Consider the following 25,966-nt stretch of genomic DNA (forward strand, 5'->3'; position numbering starts at 1 on the left):
CTTTCGTCGTCGCAGACCATTTTGCGTGCGCAGCATATATTGTGAATCTGATTGGCTAAATGAATCCCGACACGCTTGAATGTTCTCTCGTTTCGTCTGTGTTTTCACTTTTGGCGGACCCCACTATCCTGTCCGATAAGATTTGCTCATCCAATTATCGCTTTTAAGTTACAAGCGATATCGGAAAAGAAACTGCAGTGTGGTGAATCAGGAAGACTGATAAAAAGGGGCCGGATTATCCAGGTCGCAGTGTCACGCAGGAGCCGTTGGCTGCCCTCACAGGTTAGTAGAAACTTCGCCACATGCGTAAGAGACAGACTTGCAGAGTAGCAGAGCGAGTCGACCTGTCGGTCATCGCTCGGTGCCTCTTGTTTTGTTTGTTTCTGACCATATCTTAACAATTTGTGAATGGGCCTGATTGCCGGCAATGTACCGGTAACGTGTTTTACAGCAAACAAAAAACTAATGACAAGCTTTTATTTTGTATTTCGCATATTCCAGAATTCAGGAATTGAGTGTCTCGCCATTGAACTGCCCTCGTTTGTTCAAAAAAAATTGAAATGCGCGATCAAATCCATTAAATAACAAATTTCGTCCTACTTTAGTACGGTACCGGTACTTCTGTATTTGTGGTGTCACAATGTACAGATGTACCGTACGATACTGAGGTAGGTATCCCTTATCTGCAAGTTATTACACTGCAATGGCATCTGAACATGCAGACGTGAGCCTATGGCAGTACTGCAGTATGGTGATGTGTGGAGATGGGTTGGTAGGGTAGACTACGGTAGCATGAAAATTACATTATGGGTAACAAATTACGGAATTTGGCCTGGAAAAATTAAGGTACGGTATGCTGACAAGTCTGCAAGTGTTTGTAAATCTCTATGTCTGTATGTTGGTACAATAAAGGTTAACGTTAAGCCAGTTAGACCTATACTGATATATGTAACGTTAGATATAACTTTACTGGATATAGGAGTTATAAGTTATTGTTGTAGCCTACTTAGGCGAGGCGGTGTGGCTCATCGTGCTAAGCATTAGGAATCTGGGAACACGCTCGCCATCGCACCTATGATTACTCAGCACTGGTTCGCAAGTTCGACTCCCATGCAGGGATGGCAGGATGGTTATGTGCGAGGGGGTTGCTTGACTCCTTGCCGCTGTAGGGTGGTTCAAGTAACCGCTGGTCAGTTACGGCTACCTCCATCAATTCCATGCTTCTGAAAACGAATAACTAACGAATCCCATACCCGACATGGAATGGTAACCGGACGAGACGCAGTGGTTCGCCATATGGTTAAGCCGTCTTATCGCCTTTCCTCTCCCCCGGGATAAATATGTAAATCCTATCCTACATGAATAAACTGGCACAATGGAATTTATAGTAAAGAGCTGTAAGAGACTGAAAATGATATATATATATATAACTGACATCTGTACTGTGAATATTTTTCAGGCATCATGAAGTGCGATTCTTGCTCGCTAGTTCTTCCAACTGCTATAAAGTTGTTTGAACACATACAGCAATCATGTTTACTTTTCTACAAAAGTCATCCAGCCAGTTGGGCAAAAATTTTGTCATCACTTGATTCTGATGAAAGCACTAGCACTGAATCCAAAGCAGTTGCAGGTAAGCAGAGTTCAATTTATGTCTTGCAATATCAGTAGGTAGTAGTAGTAGTTCTTCGATAACAAGATCTCCTTACTGATTCAATGAAATAAACACAATTCGACACAAAAAATGTGTGCATCTGGCGGCCGGCACATGACCAAACTTCTCTCCCATCCCCATTCTTTGCTAAAGACTCATTAAATGCTACGGAGAAAATTTTTTCCTTCGATAAATCGAATTATATTTCTCAAAGGAATCCAATGGTCACGTTTTTTCTAATGACTTATTACAAAGTATCTATGGCCAATGGCATATTTAAAAAGCAGCTGGTCCATTTTAAACCATCCTTGAAGCCTTCCCTGACCTTGAAAGCTTTCAATTCCTTCTTCGCATTTCCATAGCCCAGATGAACTTCTAAAGGCGTTTGTCGTAGAGCATTGTATGCACACAAATTGTTTATTATTTGATTGTAAAGTCGGGAATGCCTATTGGCTTACTAGATTGCACTTTTTTTAGAATGTTATCTCTTGGCCAAAATTTCTGTTTAATTATAGTTCCTCATCGTCTATTGGCTTACTAGATTGCACTTTTTCAGAATGTTACCTCTTGGCTAAAATTTCTGTTTAATTATAGTTCCTCATCCTCCACAAATGGATGCCACATCAACTACTAAATCCAGCTCACCATCACCTTCAAGTTCATCGACAAATAGTACTGGAACTCCCAATTCTATTCAGAAAAAAACTAAATGTAAGTTTCTTGTTACAGCTACATATCAATATTTAATTTAAAAATTCAACATATTTAGTTTGCACACAATTGCCATATATATTTCATTTATTATTCATTTCTCATATTTATGAAATCTTTAGTACCTCAAACTCACAGCAGTAAGATGGTGATGTTGCATGCTCCAAAAACTGTGAACACCATTGATATACCATACATTTGTAAGTGTGAAACTTCATTCAAATCGCTGGAACAATTTCGCGAGCATTTGAAAGGTAGGTTATGATTGCTGAAATTAAGGTAGTGATATTACACTTCATATTTAGTATCTGAATTCTGTTTTTTTTTTTAGTATGTACACTTGGAAAAGAACCTCCGTTCTGTATAATGTTTAAGGGGCAAGATAATGAAATGCTAAGGCCACTGAAAAATGTGCACATGACAGTTTCCGATTACTTCTATGGCATTGTGGATGAAAAAACGTAAGTTAAATGAACTTTGAAATGTCAAATCATTGAATCAACACAAATGGTATCACTGTCTAGTTTCCTATTTTACTTACTTTTACACTTGCATTCAAATCTTATCAAGGTTATTTGATCCACAGGGTGAAACTTAAAACAGTTAATCGTCGATGCAATTGCTATAGCTGTGGAAAGACATTGCGTAACAACATCAGGTATATACTTTTCTGTTTTATATTCCAAAATTTAAACAAAAGTATTGGCGTTTCATGATCGTTAATAAAAATTCATTCAATTTCACTGGTCGCTTTGCTTAGTATTTTTCAGTCATGTTTAAACTTTATTTATGTCAAAACGGGAGCTTGAAAATCCGCCTACATTCTTTTTATTCATCCTGTTTTCGCAGCATTGGATTAAATTTTTTATATAACTTGAACACATTGTTATGAAAGCTATGAAAAATTTAGTCATTAGTAATTGTACCATAATTCACGTCAACTTCCATTCATTGAAATGGATAAAGCCGACACCAGATGTCATCAGTTAAACAAGATATTACCAATTTTCACTTATTTACTTAATGCTTTTTTACTAATTATTCAAATTACTTGAAATTACTTTAGATTTATGAGCCATCTTCGACATAAAATTATCAATGAATGGGAAAAGAAATCTCCGGCATCTGATATAGTTGTTTGTCAGCATTGTTACAGGCATTACGACTCACCTTTTCAATTGCAATGTCATGTTGAAAATGTTCATGGATCTCTTCCAGCTGCATGTTAGTTTTTTTCCATCTTGGTTGCTATGGTTGGTACTGGCCTCGTAAATATTATGTGAAGGTAATTCAAGCTGGCCAATGTTGTCTCAGTAAATTGTCTACAGACTCTTAGCAATCTGGATATATGGCTGCCATTCCAGCTTGTAAAATTGATGATCTATGCTCACTCATTTGAGTAAAATATATTTAAATTAGGAATGCAATATTTTGTGTCTCAAATGTGCACCTTATTGAGTACATACAATGTACTACTTGCACCACATGCTCCATTTTTCCCACTTGTACCTAAAACATTTGCCCTACTTACACCATTATCATCATTTGCACTACTTGAAACATACTGTACCATAGACCCTGTACTGTTTCATCACTTGCTCAATATAGCACTCGCACCACATACAGATAAACCGTGTGTTGTAAGTTGTACAGGGACACGATTACAGAGTAGTGCAAGCGTGGCGAGTGGTGAGTGTTTCGAGATGTATAAATGGTGCAATCGCATTGCAAATGGGAAAACTGACCCTAGTGGTGCAATGGATGCAGATGCTAAGCTGGAGGTGGTGAATTTGGTACAAATGGTGCTGTTTACTAGCACTTGAGTCACACTGATAAACTATATAATTTATTTCTTATCTCTTTATCAGATGTTTATTTCGAATCTGCACTATACCATACTGTGACATAGATCGGCCTTCAGAGTTTCTTCTAATGTTTAACGAACGTCTACACATAATACTCAATCAAACATGTATCTTTTTATAGGTTCATGCAGAATCTGTGAACTTCACTTTGTATCAGAAAGGACATTCCTTTTTCATATGAAAGATAAACATGTTCACAACGAATTGCCATATGTTTGTAAAGTCTGTATGTATCGATCTTCTCACTACAGTGATGTGATTAAACATTTCAGGTATGCTATGTTGTTGATAAAACAATGGATATTTGGATAAATTTGTGTTGATATAAAATTATAAAATCAAAACTCATTTAGCTTTTCAACAAGTTAATTATTATGTTGACATCTATTGTCACTGAATCTATACTGCTGGTAATGTATTGGTTTTCATGTGGAACATAAATAGTAATGGCAATTAAACAATTACTTTTACATAGATAAGACAAGATCAATTTGCTGCTTTAGGTTTATTGATAATTTTATATCAACAACTTTATTATTATTTTATCATCTTTTTGGTTCATTCAGTGTGTATTACCCATTTTCTGCTTTTTTATGCTTATTGAAAATTTTATACCAAAATATTTATTTATTTTTTTGTCATCCTGGCTCTTTCATTGTATATTTCCTATTGGGGAGTGGATGAGGAGTATGATGAGAATAATTTTTAAAGTAAAGGTTTGCAACCTGTGATTCCAGTATCTTTATGCCCATTTTTCTAACCACTCGTAATAGCAATAATACTTTCATCTTTAATTATGATCTACTATATCAGTTTAAACATAACAAAACAATTTTCATTTGCAGGGATGCTCACACAGATACTACAGCCCTGATGTGTCCGTTCTGTTTGACTGTCTCCTACAATGCCAATTACTTCCTGAAGCATGTTATTCAGCATATCGTAAGTCATTGTTTCTGTAAATTACATAGAAAAATAACATAGAATGTCAGTTCACTGATGACTGGTTCGTTTTCAGAAATCCTCAGCTGATTGTTACCGGTGTCGCCTTAAGTTTGTCAATATCAAGGATCGATCTTTTCATATACAGACTGATCACCAGTCACAGACTATAAAAGAAAAGGCAAAGAAATTTAAGAATCTAAACAAGTGCCAGGTTCGTTAAATATTGCTCAGCTTGGATGGCCACCGCATCTCTGCTTACCCTGCGTAGGTTCGCAGGTTCGAATCCCATGCGGGGATGGTTATGTGCGAGAGGATTGCTGTACTCCTTGCCGCAAAAAAGTGGTTCATGTGACCACTGGTCAGTTACGGCTTCCTCCACCATCAAGTTGATGCTTCCGAAAACAAATAACTGGCGGACTAATCCCATACCCGACCTGGACTGGTAACCGGACGGGACGCCGTGGTTCGCCATATGATTGAGCAGTCTTATCCTATCCTAATGTGCTTTTTATTATTAGTGATTTTTGAATTTATTTACACGATTTCATTTCGAATATTTTTTAGGTTTACGTCAGAGTTTCTCCATTACAACTCGCACATCGACAAAATTTATTGAATAAAACAAAAATGTTGAAAGATCAGATTGAATCTAATTCAAGTGGGGATTCTAGTCAAAGTGGGTATTAATTAAGATTTGTAAAATCCTATTTTCCTATCCTTTCTGAAGTTTGATAACCGGAAATGTTATATTACAATGATATATATTATCTGCAGCAGCATAACAACATCATACTTCATTATTATTAATGAAAGTGGGATTGAAATTAACTTCATTAGGTTTGCGAAACAAATCTTATATAATGCTCATTTCTTGATAATTTTTAGTGGTGTTTTTCTTTGTACAAACAATGCTCGCATCTGCAGAGTTTTGAGTCTATCTATTGTACGACTCTCACAACTACCAGCACCTTGAGTTATGTTGCGATCCGCTCCATATTTTTCCTACACATGTAATAAAGTTTACAGTATTTTACAAGGGAGTTGTGTGCTACTGATAGTCGCCCCTGCAAAACGAAATTCTGCAGTTAAGTTTGATTTGTTTATTGTAATTTATCTTATACAGAACCGATATTCTCGATCTCATTGCTACCCAAAAAGCAAAATATTGAAGTAGCAGGTGCTTTGACTGGATCATCAGTTGAAACAGGATCACCAGTTGCAAAGAAGACGTCTTCCATTCCAAATGTTCAATTGCCTGCTTATCTCAGCCCTCTGAAACGGCCGACAAGAATAAAAAAACTCAGGTAAATTGTTTAATACTATCAAATTGCTAAGCTATCTTTTCTTACCAATATCAAACAATTTTGGCAATGTATTGGATAAAACTCCAGCCAACATGATTTCTGTACATCCCCAATGATTTAAATTTTTTCATGTGCAATAGAAAATATGTGAAAAAACAGTTGATTTGGTGTTGGACAAATGTTGAGATGAATATTGACGCAATCATTTTTCAATTTTCCTTGATTACTTGAAATCAACTAAACCTTGTTTTCTGTGTGACTGACGGATGGCAAATTCTAAAAATGATGGATTTTAAATAATTTCTAAAATCATTTACTTACTGTAATTTCCGGCCATAAGTCGATTTTCTGGACCCAATTGTTTGGTTAAATTTTCTGAGCTCTGCTTATTGGGTAACCTTTTATCAATTTTGGACTGGAAAAGGGTGACGATAATGTGCCCTTTTTGTCAGTTTCATGGATTGGCTTTCTCACACTGTGAATCTGAAATATCTCCGCTGTGCCTATTTGAACTGACAAAAATGACTAACAGGGAAAAAAGTTTCACAATTTTCGAACTTGCCTATTGGGAGTTAAAATATGGAAAAGCCATCATTTTTAGTGCTAAAAATTCACTTTTCACTTATCCGCTGAGTCAGATGACTCATTAGCCAGGAAATAGGGTACTTTATTGAACATAACATTTTTCACATAGTTGAATATTGGATTTATATTTGAACATATAAAAATTTATATTTTTACGTTCATTTTACATTTCTGCCTGTATTTTTATTCAACAGAATGACACCGAGGGAATTTTCTGTTATCAGATGTCATGAATGCCAAGATTCTATTACAATCGAAACTGATCTTCTAAAACATTTCAGTCATTATCATGAGTGCAGATGGTGTGTTTATGTAACTGCATGTGAAAAAGCCTCACATAATCATGTTCTCAAGTAAGTTAAGTTTTCGTTTGGTTTGCCTGATTTTTAATTTCTTAATTATAGTTATATCGGTTTTTATTGTAGTATTTTGACTGTTTTGGTATGATATTGATAATCACTCTTCTCAAATATATATAATGTAACCTAATATGTTGATACAAAAGTTTCCTTGAATGACAGCCAAGTGCTTAGCGGCGCCAAATTATCACAGAAAAAACTCACGGCGCACTTGCACGGAAAAAATGAAGCTTTTCAAATAAAACTCAATTTTGGTATTGCTAATGTGTACTTTACGCATTATAAAGTTTTTAAACACAGAGGCATAAGGAATAAAGGCAAATTGTCAACTCTTCTTCCTCATCTCTGCTTGATTTTCATTTGAAATGCTAGAAAAATCACCCACATTTGCTAAACTCGGTTCAGTAGATATATGAACTGCAGCTCGCAAAATTGCACCAAGTAGACACTACGTAACAGGAAGTAAACGACATAGAAAAGATAAATAAATTTATTGATTTATATACACAGCATTTAAAATAAGAAACAAAAAAACATTCATAATAAATACAATATCTAAAATATTCTGTTAATAATTGCGGCGCACCTATCAACTCGTCACGGCGCACTAACGCGACATGACGTATCCTTTAGGAACCGCTGGCTTAGTAGATTCTATACAATGTGTCAAATGGCTTTAAAGTTGATCGCTATTTGCAGGTTTGAATGTCTTTTTTCATATCCATTTGATTTCACCTATTGGAAATGGTAATATAAATCCCATGGAATGATTAGTAATTTTTTATGCTTTTATCAGAGAACATGCTGATGCTGAAATGCGAGAAGAACTCACTGGAAGAGTTGAAAAACCCGAGTCTCCAATACTTTCATCTGCTATGGTAGATGAAGAAGAGCAGCCTACACCGCAGGTTAAGAAGGAGCCCACCATTGAGGTGACCATCAAATATAGTAGTCAATTATGACTTTTTTCACGCTTTTCGCGCGAAACCTTTTCCTTCAAAAAGTCCGGGAGTCTTTTCAGTTCGAATTAGTCTTACACGCTCGGTGAGCTGACTGAGGGGGCATGGGATTTGGACCAAAGATGTCTAATCTGCGATTTTACTGCCAAACAATCGCGCCATGCAAAGCTCTGAGTTCATATTGTTTTGGTGACTATCATCTGATTTCTATATTTTCATTTTAACAAGGTTCCCGATAAGCAATTGCTACCACCAACAGCAGAAGCTACAGAGGAAGAAACAACTAAATCAACGCTTGTTAATAAGAGGTAAGATGCATCTTCTTTGTAGTGTAGTTGAAAGCCTTTAGCATATATTCCTGATAGTCGTTCCACTCAAAGCAGGCATTTTGTCAGCAGGCTGGTTTTTTGTGGTTTTAACATCAAATCCATCAAGTCAAGTTTATTATATCTTGATTCTTGAGTCAGTACAGCGGTTGAATTCATAACATTGTGCTGCCAACAGCAACAACATAGGTCAGTGCTTTTTACCTTGGGATCCGCAGAAGTTCTTCCAGTCCAGTCCAGAGGTTTCGCAAGTTTCCATTCAAATCTGAGAGTCAATTTTCACATACGTGCACTTGAAGAGCATAAGAGTTTGTTTATATATATATATATTGATAGTTCACACAATTCTCACAAATAAATATTGTGAAGGGAAGGGGTTTTTCAAGCTTCTGAAGGTTCCGCTCCAATCAAAGCGGTTGAAAACCTCTGTAATAGGTCAAAGTGTAAAATTACATCAGCACATAGTGTTGGAGATTACTTTTGTGTAAGAAGTATTTCATATATATAGTATTCAATATATCCACTAATCAAATATTTATAAGAAAACAATCCCAGGTAAAGCTGGAATTTTAGTAGTTTCATTTGCCAATTTGTTCAAGGTCTAGTAAATGGTAGCCACTAGGTGTAGCTGTAACTTCATAGATTTCATGTACTTTCCTAGTCAAGAAATAATCAAATCTTTCAATGCAGTTTTCACAAATTATATTTTTGGGAGTCTATTTGTAAAACCACAAACCTTTTGAAAAAGGATGGTTTGGTTTTGTATTGTGTTGTTGTGTATACCGATTAATTTCCAATGCCATAGTTGTTAGTAAATTTGCCTATTCAACTAGTCATTGCATATTATAGATCAGGGATGTCCAACCCGCGGCCCACAGGAAAAATTCGGGCGGCCCACTGGAAGAATTCGGGCGGCCCACTTGAAGTTTTTTTCATAAATACGGACATATAAACATAATTAACATAAAAATTCCCTGGTATGATAACAAATCTTACTAGAATTTAGGCTCTAATTTCACGCGACTCCGCCATCAGAAAAGCGTTGTTTAGCGCCACAGAACATGATTTTACAGCGGGCTCAAGCGTGCAACATCTGTGTCGACACAATGAGTTTTCTACCCATTGTGAAGTCATTAAGGTTGAAGTCACATACCGGTACTGTGTTCTATCGATGTTGTATCACGAAGACAAATCCACCAGTATGTCTGGAAAATAGATGGAGCTTAAGGATGCAAATCGGAAATATCAAAAGGATTGGGAAGAGTTGTAAGCAACGATGGATACCTAATGTGCCATAAATCTGTTTCGAGCTTGAAGTCGTATAATTTGAAAATTATGAAGTTGAAGCATAGGAGTATTCGGAGGAACGAAAATTTGACAAGCCGGTTAGTTACATTGTGTGGTATCAAAACTATCCGTTGATATTAAACAGTTGAGCAATGACAATCAAAAGCAAGTTTCGAACTAGTTGAAGAGAAAGATTGCTAATTTTATTTTTTTTTACACCAATGTATGTGCATTTTGCATAAAATTTGAGTTGAATATCATGGTCTTTGTGTGCATCTTGTGTTCAGAAATCCGCAAGTATGTTGTTGTTGTGCAATATTGGCGTTTGATTTAGCGACGCTCAAATTCTAACGTAAATCGGAATTGGGTTGCTATTTAAGTTTGGTAAAAACGTTTGCGGCCTGCAATGAATTTCCCCATGTGAAAGTGGCCTGCGACACTAAAACAGTTGGACATGCCTGTTATAGATTCTCTTCAATCTCAGTTGGGCCACCTTATCTATGTCAACCACTTGGCTAAGGGTGCAATGAATTAGTAATACAGAATTATAATGGTTATAGAATCTTACAAAATCATATATCTTCTTACTGGCTTATCTTGAGCCTGGTTCAGAGCTCTAGAGGTAAGGTATAAAACATATTGTAAAATGTGCAATCTACATTATCAGTTTTTCATACTGTTGTCCTAATCCATTCCTTCAATTACAACAATCTCATGTAAAGGTAGCCTATTTTCTGCGCTAAGTCTGGAGTATAATTCTCTGTTGAATGTCATGTGCAACAGTGCAAGCATCTAATGCTATTCAACGCAATGTATTTTTTCTTTTGAAAGCATTGTTTCTTTTGTGCAAAATCATTTTCCAGAATCAATATATTTATTTTAAAATACTTTTAATGATTACTTTCACAGTTTACACTGTACAACTAGGAATAATGTACCCATCGTCTCTCCACATTTATTTAAGTTTACAATTTTTTTTATACATTTTTACTCCTAATGAGGCACTGTTATATATTATGCTCATATTTTTGGTTGAACTGAAATCTTTCTGATTGCCATTGCCTATCAAAGTTGTTACTCACTGGGTAAAGTGATGAGCATGGAGCTTGGACCAGAGATATCTGAACCTACGATGTCAATACAGCTGAAGTCCAACCTCTCTAACCAATTGGCCATCATTTTCTTCCCATTTTCTCAACATTCTCAGGTTTTGTAATCAGATACCATTTTTGTAAATATCCGTTTTATTTTTGAAATTATGCAAAAATCTTGAAGCAGCACAATCATGCTATGATAGAAATATTTACGCGAAAATATGTATAAAAACATACGCTATCCATGTAATTATGGAGTGTCAAAAAAAAAAAATCGTTTTTGATAATTCGTTATTAATAATAGCCTATACATGATAACATATCTTGTTCATGCAATTTGCTTGCTTGAATGATGACAAGAGGATGAATGTTCCCTCTCACATCGAGTCCTTAAATAAAGCATAAACGATTCCGAAAGCACTGGATAAGCTGGGCTAAAGTTAGCTAGCTACCAGTACTTTTAGGACAGCTGCACTTTGAAAATAATTTAAAGTTGTTCTGTTGAAGATGAACATCCATTTACGTGTTCTTTCCAAAGTATTCATCAAAGGCTTTGCATTGTTAGGGCATAAAGAGAGAGGAATTGTTAAGGGGTCAAGGGTTGGGAAAAACATTCATTGTCATGATTTCTCATAGTATTCAAGTCAGTTATCCTGTTTGTCAGATATATTATTATACAATATACAAACAAAGTTTTTCACAACTTTGGTGTTGTGAAGTTGTGTCGCTGTTAGTCCAGCTCTTTATCCTTGCAGTTTGACGGTTTTCATTTGATGTTTGTTGCAACTTTAAAATGTTTGAATCCAGCTGTCAGGTAGAGTGGTGGAAGTATAATCGGTGCTCCATAATATCGAGTACTTTCGAATGGTAGTTGCTCAATCTTTTTTGGCTTAAAGAAAAAAAAATTCAATTAAAGACATAATTTTCAACTTATTGGAAAAAAATTGCTTTTCTTAAAAAACTAATAGAACAATCATTTTGTAATTTTCAGTACTCTGAATATGATTTAGTCGTTAGAAAGCAATTCTTCATTTTTTTTATATTTTCTCCATGAGATTCAATATACCATTCAAAATTTCCGGTGTTCCTATAAATATTGCATCAGCGCCCATTCTTATGTCAAACAAATTCCACATTTTTCATACAAAATCGTTGTGCTCTGCGGTCTGACCGGTACCTATTTGTGATTGCACAATGGTATTTGTGATTGAGTGATATTGTTCACTTTGCCATAAATGATGAAAATATTGTAATTGCAATTTAAATTAAATTAGGTCATGTTCCCTATTTTTACAATCGACTTCTGGTTCATTGGTTGTCCTATATTACTAAATGTAAAGATATGCTAATTGCATGTCCTTCCTTCCACGGTGTGTCCTTGTTGAATATGCTTAGTAAGTAAAAAGTGTATACCAATAAAAAAAAAACCTAAACGCATTTTGCATACTACAAGTTTTACAGAACTTTCACTAGATCATAGTCTAGCTTCGTCAGATATAAATTCTAGTGTGAGTTAGTAATACTGTTTATCTTACCTCTGCAAGCTGCTTCAGTGGCATTTCTTCTCCATACAGATGTGTCTCAATTGTGTCAAACTTCTGTACTCTCAAATCTGTCTGGTTTGTTGCTGCCTTTAACATTGTTGATCCTGAATATTAGTTACATGTAAATTATAATTTTGTTACACCAAATAACATACATCATGTCTAAACACATTACAACACCCTAAGTTACTGTTTAATAGAAGAAAAATACTTTACACACCTGTATTTTTCTTTTTTGTTGTGTAATGTAGGATTTCTTTTTCTTTTTTGGTAATCAAATGGTAATCTTACTTGATAGTAGATAAAAACTCAGTTCAAATATTTAATGTGTTATCAAGTTGATATACAAGGCAGCTTTATTTACTTAATCTGTAAATTCAATTTAGTATGATTTAAAAGATTGAAATTATGTAATATACATACATCTTCTATAAATATCACAAGATAAAAGCTTAAAAGGTAAAAAAGTATTTTATACACAAATCTTATTTTATGTAGCAACATTAAATAATTACTTGAATGATAGAATTTAGAAAAAGTTGGTTTAACATCGGCTGGATTATGATAAATAGGCAAGTATCACGTATATATCTTAATTTTGATGTCTCAAATTTCTTCAAAATATTTTCGTTGCCTGATTCTGTAAATCAAACATAACATGAAACAGAATTCAAAATTATCATCTATATTTTATATATTGATCATGTATTCATTTTAATTTTAACTTCTAAAGTTTCTCCAAAATATTATTTGTATTTGTATTTATTTTTCTCATCTCATAAACTCTTTTTAGATAAAGTTAACTTTAAATTTTGAAGATCGAAGAATTTTGCAATGTTGCCTTTTTTAATAGAATATATATATAATGTCAGGCACTAGTACAAGTCATGAAACTTAAATAGTATGTGAACAAGTGCATGAAATAAAAACAAAGCTTTATTCGATGAATATCAATGTCTTGATATAACATCAAACTGAAACTGTATTTTAAAATGAACTACACTCTTCCAATATTGAAATTTAGAAGTCTAATATTAAAATTTGGAATGCTTCATAAAGACATGCTACCCTGCAAGGCATTTCTCAAATAATACTAAATATTGCATGAATTTTCTCTCTTATCATCCACTTTGTATCCACAATGAATGGCAATTTTATTCCCAGATCTGTTTATATACATATGCTCGTCCATCTTCATAAAGTCATATCAAGTTATTAGAAATTTGCGTAAGATGACATCGTTGTCAACATTTATCCAAAATTCAGTAAACATGTTTCTATCTACCGTGAGATAAAATTTATGTTTCGCTCACACATACACATATTGACGTCCTTTTGTCACTATAATCCAGGTGTTTATCATGTCACAATAGCATTTATTATCGAGTCACCATCACACTATCCACCTTCTTATATTTCTCCAACTCATATTGAACAAACAATGCCCTCCCCTTTGTAATAATGACAAGTTATGTCACCGACTTTATTACCCTTGCCACAGAGTTCTTAATTAAGCTCCTGAATATGTAAACATTACCAGGCCAATAAGCTTTGTAACCACAACTCATAAATCACAATTTATTGAGAAACACATGTTACATGCTATGGAATGTGTTTGATCACAATTTACAATGACAGATATTGAGACTCGTGAACATGTCATTGTTTTATAACAGCAAATAAGTTTTAAATAATTTGTTATTTTATTATTTGAGGGGGGGGGGGGAGAATATGTTCTAAATTTGGCCCCACTCAACATAGGACAAGATATGTTCATTGAGAATTGGTAAAGTTCTCATACTTATTTTTAAATTATTCCGGACATTGAATATAAATAATTTAAAATTGATTTAAATCAGTTTTGAACAACCCTGATATTTTGCTTTCCAACCTTTTGATTTTATAAATACCAAAATAATATTATGTTACTTGCAAATAATACTAAAATCCTGCATTTCGATCACATTTTGCAATACTAAAAAAAGAAGCAATGGTGCTCACTTTCCATTGGCTATAGATTTGTAGTTTTACAATGACATTATTTTCAAATGTTATCCCAAGATGACAATTTTGAACATTGCTATAGATTGCATTTGAATGATGCACTTATTTTAGGGTTCATATTCATGGATATACAATTATAACAGTTTGTAAAGTTTACAGAATTTGGTGAGGCAAGACTCTCTCTACATTACAGCTTAGTATTTTCAACAGTATCAATTTCATGTGTAAAGTTATGTTTGACGTTTCTCAGACACCAGATCTTTGTTTTAAAAACAAACTAAATACTGCTTTCCGCTTCTATATTACAATAAATAGTCAAGTAGGTTTATTCATAATTTCTTAACAATCTTAAAATGATATTTTTGATTACGTATTAGCATTGTTCAATGTAATTTGATACTGTTGAAATGGTGTTGTCTGTATTAGCGATGATGTCCTGAATTTTTATATTTGGTTGTTTCTCCTGTGTTTTCCATTCAATTTCCTGTGACTGTTCAGATTATTGTACGTCAGAGCTTGTTTAATACTTTTCAAATGAATAATTCCTATTTGAAAAATGCTGTAAAATCACTGTCATTTTTGGTGAATTAAATTTTGTTGACAAGTCTATGAAGAATCATCAGCTAATATTATGAATATCAAGTTACTTACGGTATTTCTCCTGTGTTTCCCATTCGATTTCTATCAGTTGTTTAGATTATATATTACATCAGAACTTGATTTATAGTTTCCAAATGAATAAATCATAATAAAAAATGCTGTAAATCACTGTCTCATTTTTAGTTATTTAATCTTAGTCACAAGTCAATGAATCTTCCAATATTACTGATATTAATAATACACATACTGTTGATCTAGCTTCCTATTTAATAACAAAGTTCTTCAATGACCCCAACGTTGACAGTTAGTGTAAATATGCTGTAACATCATGTCTGGTAATTTGATAAATAGTTCAAATATTTGTTATGATCTGTTTCCCAGAATCTTCATGTATTACGTTATAAAGTTGTGTTTAACATAAATTGGTTATGGCAGTGGTGTCTATCTAAGTATAGGTATAGCTTATGCTTGATATAATTGTATTAGTTAGGAGTGCTCAAATATATTGTAACATCTTTAAACTTTATGATATTGTATAAACTGATCACACAGATGAACCATTGTTGGGCAACATGTTTGCTTATCAATAAAATGAATTATTCCAATAATGATCATGTTTGTTATATAAAGCTACCCGGGACAAAATGGTTATTATTGCAAGCTTCGAACTCTGACATAATTTCAGGTTTATATTCATTTGATAAAAATAAGTCACAGTATTTCTGTAGCTGGTTTGATAACCATAAACATTCTTAAAGCCTTTCCAACCCATGATAATAAAAATAATTCATTTCTTTGTCTCAAACAATTATTGAACACAGTGATCTTTTATTTGGAATAGTCTAATTCAACATTTCCCAATTTCCTAACCTGGAGGTATGTTGTTGTTCTTAGGGAAGAATTTGCTATGTATTTGCTGTGGTATTACTAATATTCTCTTATTATTTATCATTACTAAATTCCTGTTTACGCACACATTATGCAAACATTATGAACTACTTGAACTCGAGAAAGGGGGAGTGCGCAATTTGCGCAAAACACTAGCTAAGGTTCTATGAAAGATTGGACAAATAATTGGACAAACTTGATCTATAGAATATATTTCACCTCGCAACCTTCATTTTTCAGTGCTGATACTTCAAAAGCCCGCCGCAAGCAATCAAACCCAATGAAAATTAAGAATAGTGGTAAGACCATCTATGTCTTTACTTAGAGTAAAAAAGATTTTTTTCTCATATGCCTAAAATGGAGCCAAGTAACCAAATGATCGCTTCAGACTAGTTGTTTATATAATAGCGGGTGTGGTCTATCTTTTCAAATTTTTGATTTTATATTAGGATATGTAGAGCTTGAAATTTTATTTCAATTTAGTTTGTGTTTTTTTTATACTTTCCTTTAGATTTTCCAAATTCTCCTTCGCCGAAAAGAGTCAGAAAAGACAGAAAAGTTCAAACAAAAACCTTTGAAAAACAAAGAGGAAGTCAGACCTTCGAAAGTGATTTTGCTGGTGCTGATGCAGAAGAAAATTCAAACTCTACCTCAGTGCAAAAAGGACGCAGGTTGTTTAATTTTCAATATGAAGGGTGTTCAGTTTTGATTCCAGGGATACAAAATATTTTTACATTTTGATTGTTTTGAAGCACTGAGATGGCACACAACCTGAACATAGTATGTGTACCAGGTTAGGGTTCAGACTGTACGTTATCTTGGTGCACATACTTCGGGAGCGCCTAATCTGCTTTCAACGCTTTAACCACTAGGCCATCAAGCCAAACTGACCAACTTGAGCCCCAAATCTTGCCCCAATCAGCATTTTCTGGAGGATAATGTATTTCCATATCTATATAGTTTCGGTAGTCCATGGTATTACACTGGTTGCCTCAGTCTCTTTTGCTTCTGAATGTGTGTAACGTTGCTTTAAGTAAGAAGGATGTGCAAGCGCTCAGACGTCTCTCAAACTTTGCATTTATGAAACAATACTTTTTTTGTTTTCAGTACTCCTGCCCGCAGTATTCTGAGTGAGGATGGGGTTAAAATAGGAAAACGAACAAGTACTTTCACTCCTGCTGTAAGAAAAAGAAAAATCTTAGCACCTGAAGGTTTTTTCCCGGACATAGAAGATGATGCTGGTAGGTAGAGCAAATTTGTAAAATATCGCCCACAATGCAAAAGGACCAAAACTCAATATTTCACTGCTCTGAATATACTGTGAAATATTGTTTACAAAAATAGAATATTGAATGTATTCTGAGATGGTAATTGGTAATCATTGGACACAAACTAAATGTGACCCATGATGGCATAGCAGGTTAAAATCTCTGGCTCATATCCCATGCTCACGACCTCACTCACCCAGGCTGTAATAAACTAGGTAGGCAACGCCGAATCAAAAAGATTTTGGTCATTCCAAACTAGAGTGTCTCCTTATCTAGTAATAGGAGCTTCTGTCTTGTTCAGAGTATAAATAAGTTGATAGAAAAATATTACAAATTATGTTTGCTAATGCGTAATGTTTGAGATAGACATTGTTTTGATCAATATTCCATTTTTTAAAATGTAAGCAATAAAAGTAAGTTTATTTTTTGTCTGGCCCTCATATGTCAAATGCTCGGCATGGCAAATTTTCAAATGAAAAATTTTATTGATTGTGAATATACGATATCGAATATGATCAATTTCGAAAGTACTTGAGTATTGAATTTTGTTTCAGACATACCTAGCTTTGTAAAAACTATCTTAAAGGTAAAAGATCATAAATAAAACGATGATAAAATGGGTTATGATATATATGTAGTAGTTGTAATCTTGGTTATGATATCGCTAATGGTCAATCCTATTCTACTAATACTACAAACTTATTTTTTCAATACAAATTTTCTCAAAACAAGGCCCCGGTCTAGTTTGAAAAAATTTCTTTAATATTGCAAGTTACCTTGTTACACTTAATTAGCAATTCACAATATTCTCTCTGTTTAGGTTGGGCCAAATACTTTAAAGAATGCGAGGATAAAACTCAATCGGATAGTTCTTTCAATATAAAAGTTACAGTACCAATGTCCGCACTTCCTACAATGGTGCCTATTCAAACAACTGTTAACACACAACTGAAGTCTTCCAATTCTTCTATCCTGACATTTCGTAAGTAAATGTGTTTTAGTTAACACTTCTGATTTGAAACCAGTGGTTTTATCAGGAAGCCATGTGGCTGCAAAATAGTTTATTTGTCTTTTATTGCCTGAATTGTATTAAATATGAATATATAAATATAAAACCAAACCTATTACTGGCATAATGAAGTGTTCGGTAATGTGTATCAATTTTAATAAAACTGGCAAGCCTATGGCTATTTTATTTGAATAAAACAATATAACGTACATTGATATGCACTCTTGAATTTGAATTGAAACTTTCGAACTCCAGTTGGAAACTACTAATTTAAATGCTTGCATACAAATGAACCATCAGTATCGCTACCGTTCACTTACATTTCGTGTATTTTATTTTTCATTGTTATTTCAAAGATTGTGGTCTGTGCTTCAGGATTAATTTTTGGGGTTTGTACCAGTAATTAGATAAAAATGTCCACGATCCATTGTCCAAGAAACATGTTTAACAGAACTTCTACCAAATTAAACTTCCAATAAGCTGTGTCACCAAAACTTACCCTATACGAAACGTTTTTCAGTCATCAGAGCGAGAGGTTTTTCCATGAATTTGAGTTATGTAGAATTTGGCACCTCATTTCTCTTTTCATGATGGTATTGACTTGAAATGATTATTCTATTATTCACTATCATATATATATATTTTTTTCTGAGCGAGTGTGCATGACCTTGCCACAAGGACATTCTCTCAAAATATCTCAATATCATCTTTTTGTCAATTCAGAGAAAAAGCTTCCAACTACAATTGCTACCCCGGGACTGAAAAATGTGGCATCTGATGAACAAGGTGCTAGTCCAATCGCTGGTCTTTCTACAGTTGTCCGAAAAGTTAATTCTGATACGGCTGCAATTTCTCCTGGCAATGTTGTTATAAGTAAAACCAAGCTTGCGACAAATTCTAATAACAAACCAGTCTATCAATTTCATATTGTACCTAAAAGTCAAAAGAATAAGCCAACACCGAGTAAGTTTATATACAATAAGTACCTTATGTATTCACATTTTACGGCTAATAAGCCAAGGTAACTTTTTAGCACCGAAATAAGGGTTTTTCTATATTACCATCCAGTGAGCCGACTGCCGAGGCAGAAAATTTGTGATACGGTTTTCTCTGATTGTCAGTTAAGCACCAATTCTTGGTCTATCTTTATCAGTTCTATTTTCCTTGGTGAAGCGTCAATGAGCTTCTCCGTCTTTGACGTGTTTACAGTACACGTGCCAAGCGCATTTTTTTCATGGGTTGCACACTTGACGATATTGTTAATTGCTTTTGCTCATGATGCACGCACAAATACGGCAACATCAAATATAGTAGCAGCAGAGATATTCCAGATTCACACTATGAAAATGCCAATTCATGAAACAAACTGAAAAGGCAAATTGTTGTCCCCCTTTTTTATTATATTCTGGTTCAAAGCTAATAAATAGTAACCCCAGAAAAATCAAATAAGCTTACCCACTAAATCCGGCCAAAAATCGGGGGTTCAAAAATTGACCTATTAGCCTGAAAATACAGTATATATATATGTTGTTTTGTCCTTCGTACAAACAGTTTTGCATAGTTCATCCTTACCCCTCTTTTTCTACCCAACATCTGGAAAGCACTTTGCCTACCTATCTATCTAAGTGAATGTACCTCTTGTTTTATCCTTTTGTTCCTTTACTTTACCCGTTATCCTTTTTATCCTTAAGTTTTGTCCAACATTTAAATAAGGGGGCGCATGCCCCATATTTGTGTGTTAGGCCATCATGGACTTGTGAAAATTTAAATTAAATTTAACTATTTAATGTTCTTATTTTGGGTTATTTGTATGTATTTTTGTAACAATTTTTAATACATCTAATTTTTTTTTTATAATTTCTATTTCAGTTGCTCCAAAGCACAATCCATCTTCCACCCAGCCACTGTTTGGTTTAATAAATAAAGTTCAAAGCATGTTATCTCAAGGTAACTTATATACATGTTACCTATGTTTGTGTCACAGAATTGAGAGGTTCAAGGAAATAAAGCACAAGATTACCTTTTTCTTAAGTGATTGTCATCGGTGCACCTAGCTGGCTAATTTCCTTTTGTTTCTTTATAATGATAAGATGATTTTTTTTTGCCGAAGTATACTTGTGAGCTTTCTTTAGAATACAGTTTTATGTCCCAAGATTATTAGAGGTTCAAGGTGATAACTAAAGAAAGGTCAAATGAAATCTTTCAAATATACTTGCTATTTTATTGAAAGAGATTATGTTATTCTTGTATAATATCTCATTCAAGTATCTTTGTAGCAATTGCTACAAACACATTTGAAATGGAAAGTAAAAACAAGAAGAGAGCAGTTTATTAATTAATACACAATATACTAGTATTATCTACCCCCCCCCCCCCCCCCTAAAAATAAATAAATAAAGAATTGGCGGTGCTCTACCATACACTTGTATGTAGTGGTAAATGGGTTATTGGGTTATCAAAAAAAAAAGCGTGCCAAAGTTTCATCAAACAAATGACAACTTAATTATTTGGATAAAATGCATTCATTCATAGCAGCAAAATGTTGTCTTACTCTATAGCAGCCTATATTTTCGGTAATATACATTTTGCTATTGCTTTGGTATTTTGCTATTTATATTATGCATATATTCGGCTGGAAAGCACTGTTCTAATACTTTCATATCTTTATTTCTAGTACCACGAACACCAGTAGATCTAAGATGTCTAGAAGTGACTCACTCTACTTTACTAGTACAGTGGGATGCTCCGATAAACTGTGTTGTAACTCATTACAAAGTTGTTTTCCAAGGTAAGATTTCAATTTCTGTTTTTGAAAGGATAGATATTTATATTTTAAGTTTTTATATTATGGGTTATTACCAAATACATTCTTTTTAGGTGCCGGGGCCCCAACAGTTCAACTTCTGCCACCCGAGCAAACTCTTGTCAGACTTGTTGGATTGAAGTCAGATACTATGTATGTCGTTCGTGTCTACACACTTTACAACCAATCTGTCAGCCAATATGCTTTCTTGTATCAAAAAACAAGTAAGTTTTGGATTTTGGATTGATATATTGCGACTTGAAGTGCGAATAACTAAAATTCTGTCATGAATTTTTATTGAGTTAAATAATATATGGTAACAAATTTTATGGAGATTTCTCTCAAAGAAAATTCACACACACTCACTTCAAAGAAAATAAGGCTTATCTCTGAACATATTATATACGACCAGCCGACCACTGAAAGGCTACTTAAAACTAGTTCCAATTATGGTGGTGGATTATGCGCTAGCAAATCCAAATTGACATAATACTTGGAGCAGTTGATATCAATACGATCAGAAAAACAATCATAATGAGGTGAACTAAACTATTGGGTCTGGATACAAATCTGACTAATCAGCCTGCTGGTATATCTGAACAACATGACTACTCAAGTTAAGTGCATTCAGAGTTCTTCATGCCATATGACTAGGGCTGTCCAAAATCGAATATTTTTTTGATTCGAATCGAACCGAATATTTTTCTCACATCGAACCGAATAATCGAATATTATTGCGCAATCCTCCTAACTTTGTCTCTAATGTACAATAAAAACTTCCTCTCCAATATTGTGATAACTAATGTGCAGTTATATCTAAATTATTGCAAATATTTTGCATAACTATGTTTTCAGAGTTATAAAAGGAGATCACAAGCTTCCTTGAACTGGTCAAAAAATTAGTTTTGAAAACTATCAAGTGTTAAGAGTTGGAAATTGCACAGACTCTTTGAATGCCCTTAGTTTGATGACATTATTAGTTGATGACCATATTGTTGCTGTACAACAGCCATCAACTCACAAGAGTGCAATTATTTGCCATTATTAGTAGTAAATGAATGATACAAAGTGTTGCCATTGGAAGAAATTACACATTCTTTTGAAAAAAGGGTATTGGACCTCCAAAACGTGTTTCAGTCTTGTACCATGTTCCTATGATTACTAACTCAGCTTCTACAACTCCCTGTTCCTGCGTCAGTAACTGTGGCGTCAGTAACTGTGGCGCCATCAGAATTTGGTGGCGATTCTATTTATAGAACTGGCATTTTTGCTGATACTAAATTTGCCTTTTTCTTCTTGCGTTCTCTCAAAAAACGTCATCTTTAAATCATTGTTACTGTTATTCATTGTAAACTTTTTTCATTTATGACCATGCATGAAATGGATAATTACATGTCACCGGGCAATAGGAGAAACTTTTTTACAGCAAAGAAAGCGATAGAAACATGTTTTTGCTTGTCCCGTGTAAAACGTGGTGCAAAGGTGGTCGTGAGGCGCATTATGCACCAAATTTTAGCGATTCATAAATTGGCCGAAAAACGCTTTTAATAATTTGCGATTCGATTTCCAATATTCGGTTGGCTTGGACAGCCCTCCATATGACTAATTTTGTCACCAGAATTACTTAACATCACTATAATATTTGAATGTAATATAGAACACAGGCTGTGTAAAACATTGTGTAAAATTATTCATTGCTTTCTCCATTTTTAGATAAGCTTCGTGATAGCACAACTAAACCAGTAGATGATGTTGTTCTTGTGCTTGATGACAATGAACCATTAAATACACTACATGGTACGATGCCTACATCTAAAAAAGAAACGGCAACAACTAAAAATAACAATGGTGCTGCTAAGACCACAACAACTGTAGAGAAATCTTTTGTACCAGCGACAACATCAGTCTCTTCGCTGACATCTACCAGCCATAATTCGATAACCACTGATCAACAACAGGCTTTGAAAAAACAGCTGCAAGACGAATCTGAGAAAAAAAAGGTTATTAATGAATTGCTCGCCGGTTTCAAGAAAAATAAATATCAAAAAAATAAAACGGTAAAATCGAATATAGGCTTGAGCGCTGCCACTGAGACTGCTGGGAAGGAAACATGTATCGGGAAAGACAATCGACCATTTGAGCAGGCTGATGCCAAAGCAGTGACTGATGAATTGAAAGCAGATGTTGATAACGAGGTGCTCTCAAATGCACCTGCCTCTCCTGAAGTAACCATAGTGGCAACATCGACAATAGGATGTGTCACTGGCAATAGCAAACTAATGAACAAAACGGAGGACCAGATCAATATTGTTAAAGTTATTCCAGCAAGTAACCTAGCAAGCACTGACAAAAGAGAAGAGATGCATGTGTTAATTGATTCACTAAACAATGGTTCGATCATATCAACTAAGGAAAATAATGCTGAGAAATCAATGAAAAGTCCTGATGAAATTAAAGACTCTACTGCAGTATCTGAAGATGAGAACAATATTGTTAAAATTATTCCAGCACGTAACCAAGCATGCACTGACAAAAGAGAAGAGGTGCATGTGTTAACTGATCCACTAAACAATGGTTCGATCACATCAACAGTGGAAAATAATGCTGAGAATAAAACGGAATCTCTCGATGAAATTAAAGATGTTGTGGTAGTTGGTGAACTACCACATACTTTATTATCTGATGATCAGATCAATATTGTTAAAATTATTCCAGCAAGTAATCAAGCACCGACTGTTGGAAGAAAAGAGGTGCATGTGATAACTGATTCGCCAAACGTTGTATCGACCATGCCAGCAGCGGAGAAAGAAACTGGAACTCTTGATGAAATTAAAGATGTTGATGAACTACCGTATACTGCAGTATCTGATGATCAGATCAATATCGTTAAAATTTTTCCAGCGAATAACCAAGCATTTACTGTCGAAACTGAAGAGGTGCAGGTGATATCCGATACACAAAACGATGGCTCAATCATTTCAACAGTGGAAAATAATGCAGGCAATAAAATGGAAACCCCTAATGAAAATAAAGATATGAATGAACAACCACATACTGCAATATCTGATAATGCCATTACCTTAACTTTGCATCCAAACAGCAATGTCTCGAAAAATGCGATAGAAATTTGCGATGAAGCCGATCCAGAGTCAATTGAGACATCTGATCTTCCTACAAATCCAGTTTCTTGTGAGACCCCTAATTCTGATGAAACTGAAGAAATTAGCAGTAACAATGTCAAAGATGACAAAGAAAACATGCAGCCACAGACTGACGATTGCGACTTGGGATTTAATATTGTAAATATTGTTAGCTTGAGTAATCAGTCGAAAGTCGAAACTAACACAACAAACTATGGTGGTGATGAATTAGTGGCAACTGAAAGGAGTGATACAGGATCTGTGAATATTTCGCAAGAGGATATTTTACCCAAAACATCATCATTACTTTCCACAAATTTGGAAGCGTCAAACAATGAAAAGGTAAATAATCAGGATAAAAAAGCAGGAGGCTTGAATGCTAATGATATGATGGAACTTGATGACTGTTCGACAAATTCTGAACTGAAAGACGAGAACATAAGTTCAAAGTCCCCTACATTTTCATTGCCAATTTCACCAGTACCACCAAGCCTAAAGGTGCCTTCTACATCGACTTCTGATGAAGACACCACTGAAACAGAAAGAGCTGATGAAGTTGCTGATTGTGAAGACATCATATTGAATCTGGACGACTCCCCTATTCTACAAACAGAAAATGACAGCACGGATTCGGATAATGAAAATAATCCCGGACCTGATGAAAGGGAGTTGATGATAGAAAAAAATAATGAGAAAGATGTGGATGAGGTGCAGTCAATTGTAAATCAACAAACTTCAATTTGTGATTCAACTCCTACACTCGATGACATCAAAGATATCATAAATGAAGATCTGTCATGGTTGTAACGTTTATGGTATTTTGATACCTATATTTTCAGAATCATGTACAAGAGCTGATGCTTTTTATTTTGTAAGTAGTTGTTGCTCTGCCGAAAGCTTTTTTCGACATTGTTCAACATTATGTAACAGAAGCTGTACTGTATGCCTTTTACACATAATAATTAGAAGGCCTCTAATTTCTGATCGTTGGTTCATTCACTTTCTTGTTTTTATTTGTGTTTGGAGTTTGCTAGAGCTACAGTTGTAAATAGGATTATGTGAATTCCGCCTTCAGTTTACTTTGGTAACCTATTATTGGGGTTAGGTATTTGTACCGCTAGATATCACACTAACGTTTGTATCTACTCATTAAACTGCCACTTCTTTTGAATAAATTCTTAATGTATTATTGTAAAGAAAATTTTGTCTCTCCTGGATAATTATTTTTAGCGGTATTAGTTAAAAGCCAATGGGATTAAACAATCCATACAATGACCGTGTCGACTTATGAGAGGAATCTTGAGTTTTCAAAATTATTTTACATGTTCCAGCCACTGTCATATCCTGGAGATAATTTTAATGCAGAATCACAGATATTGAAGGGGTGCTCAAAAGGGCTGCTTTACATTTTTCTTGGGCCATTGTAGGCCATAGAATTGCTGGGAATGTTTTGCTAGGGGAATCTACCTTTCGGGCACCGCACTATCCTACAAAATAACCATCCTGAATCTTGATGCAAAGGTAGTGCAAGCTGTCCCCCTCAGCAGAGTAACAAAACCTGAGCCTTCATCGATTCGGCCTTCACTCAGACAGACCATTTTAGAATGTTATTGACCTCTCC

At 34.5% G+C, this 25,966-nt stretch overlaps 1 protein-coding gene and 1 long non-coding RNA gene across 3 annotated transcripts; one reads left to right on the forward strand and one right to left on the reverse strand.

The window, feature by feature from the left end:
- On the forward strand, positions 1-25,546 carry LOC120335338 (uncharacterized). 2 transcript variants are annotated; one of them, XM_039402832.2, is made up of 24 exons: positions 1-282; positions 1,460-1,633; positions 2,249-2,365; positions 2,488-2,619; positions 2,697-2,826; positions 2,952-3,023; positions 3,432-3,589; positions 4,352-4,502; positions 5,076-5,172; positions 5,249-5,386; positions 5,740-5,851; positions 6,299-6,479; positions 7,259-7,417; positions 8,220-8,355; positions 8,611-8,690; positions 16,366-16,424; positions 16,637-16,796; positions 17,233-17,366; positions 18,214-18,375; positions 19,126-19,365; positions 20,272-20,349; positions 21,077-21,190; positions 21,280-21,429; positions 22,919-25,546. In XM_039402832.2, the coding sequence occupies exons 2-24, from the start codon at positions 1,465-1,467 to the stop codon at positions 25,150-25,152; spliced, it is 5,163 nt and encodes a 1,720-aa protein (XP_039258766.2). In that variant the 5' UTR covers positions 1-282; positions 1,460-1,464; the 3' UTR covers positions 25,153-25,546. The 2 variants fall into 2 exon arrangements, with proteins under 2 accessions (XP_039258766.2, XP_077965802.1); XM_078109676.1 differs by lacking the exon at positions 1-282 and adding an exon at positions 341-846.
- Positions 11,217-13,018, reverse strand: LOC120335339 (uncharacterized). Its single transcript, XR_005568662.2, has 3 exons — positions 12,854-13,018; positions 12,625-12,737; positions 11,217-11,978 (listed from the first exon to the last, which is right to left on the reverse strand). It is a non-coding gene; the product is annotated as an uncharacterized LOC120335339 (long non-coding RNA).
- Positions 25,547-25,966: the final 420 nt, after the last annotated feature.

The sequence above is a fragment of the Styela clava genome, chromosome 2, assembly GCF_964204865.1.
Source record: "Styela clava chromosome 2, kaStyClav1.hap1.2, whole genome shotgun sequence".
NCBI lineage: Eukaryota > Metazoa > Chordata > Ascidiacea > Stolidobranchia > Styelidae > Styela > Styela clava.

What these genes read in the sequence shown, in the direction of transcription:
- LOC120335338 (XM_039402832.2), top strand. Translation starts at nt 1,465, where the DNA reads ATGAAGTGCGATTCTTGCTCGCTAGTTCTTCCAACTGCTATAAAGTTG. An exon ending in TGGATCTCTTCCAGCTGCAT is followed by an intron (nt 3,590 to 4,351) that starts GTTAGTTTTTTT and finishes ATCTTTTTATAG; the next exon opens with GTTCATGCAGAATCTGTGAA. An exon ending in TTTCTTGTATCAAAAAACAA is followed by an intron (nt 21,430 to 22,918) that starts GTAAGTTTTGGA and finishes CTCCATTTTTAG; the next exon opens with ATAAGCTTCGTGATAGCACA.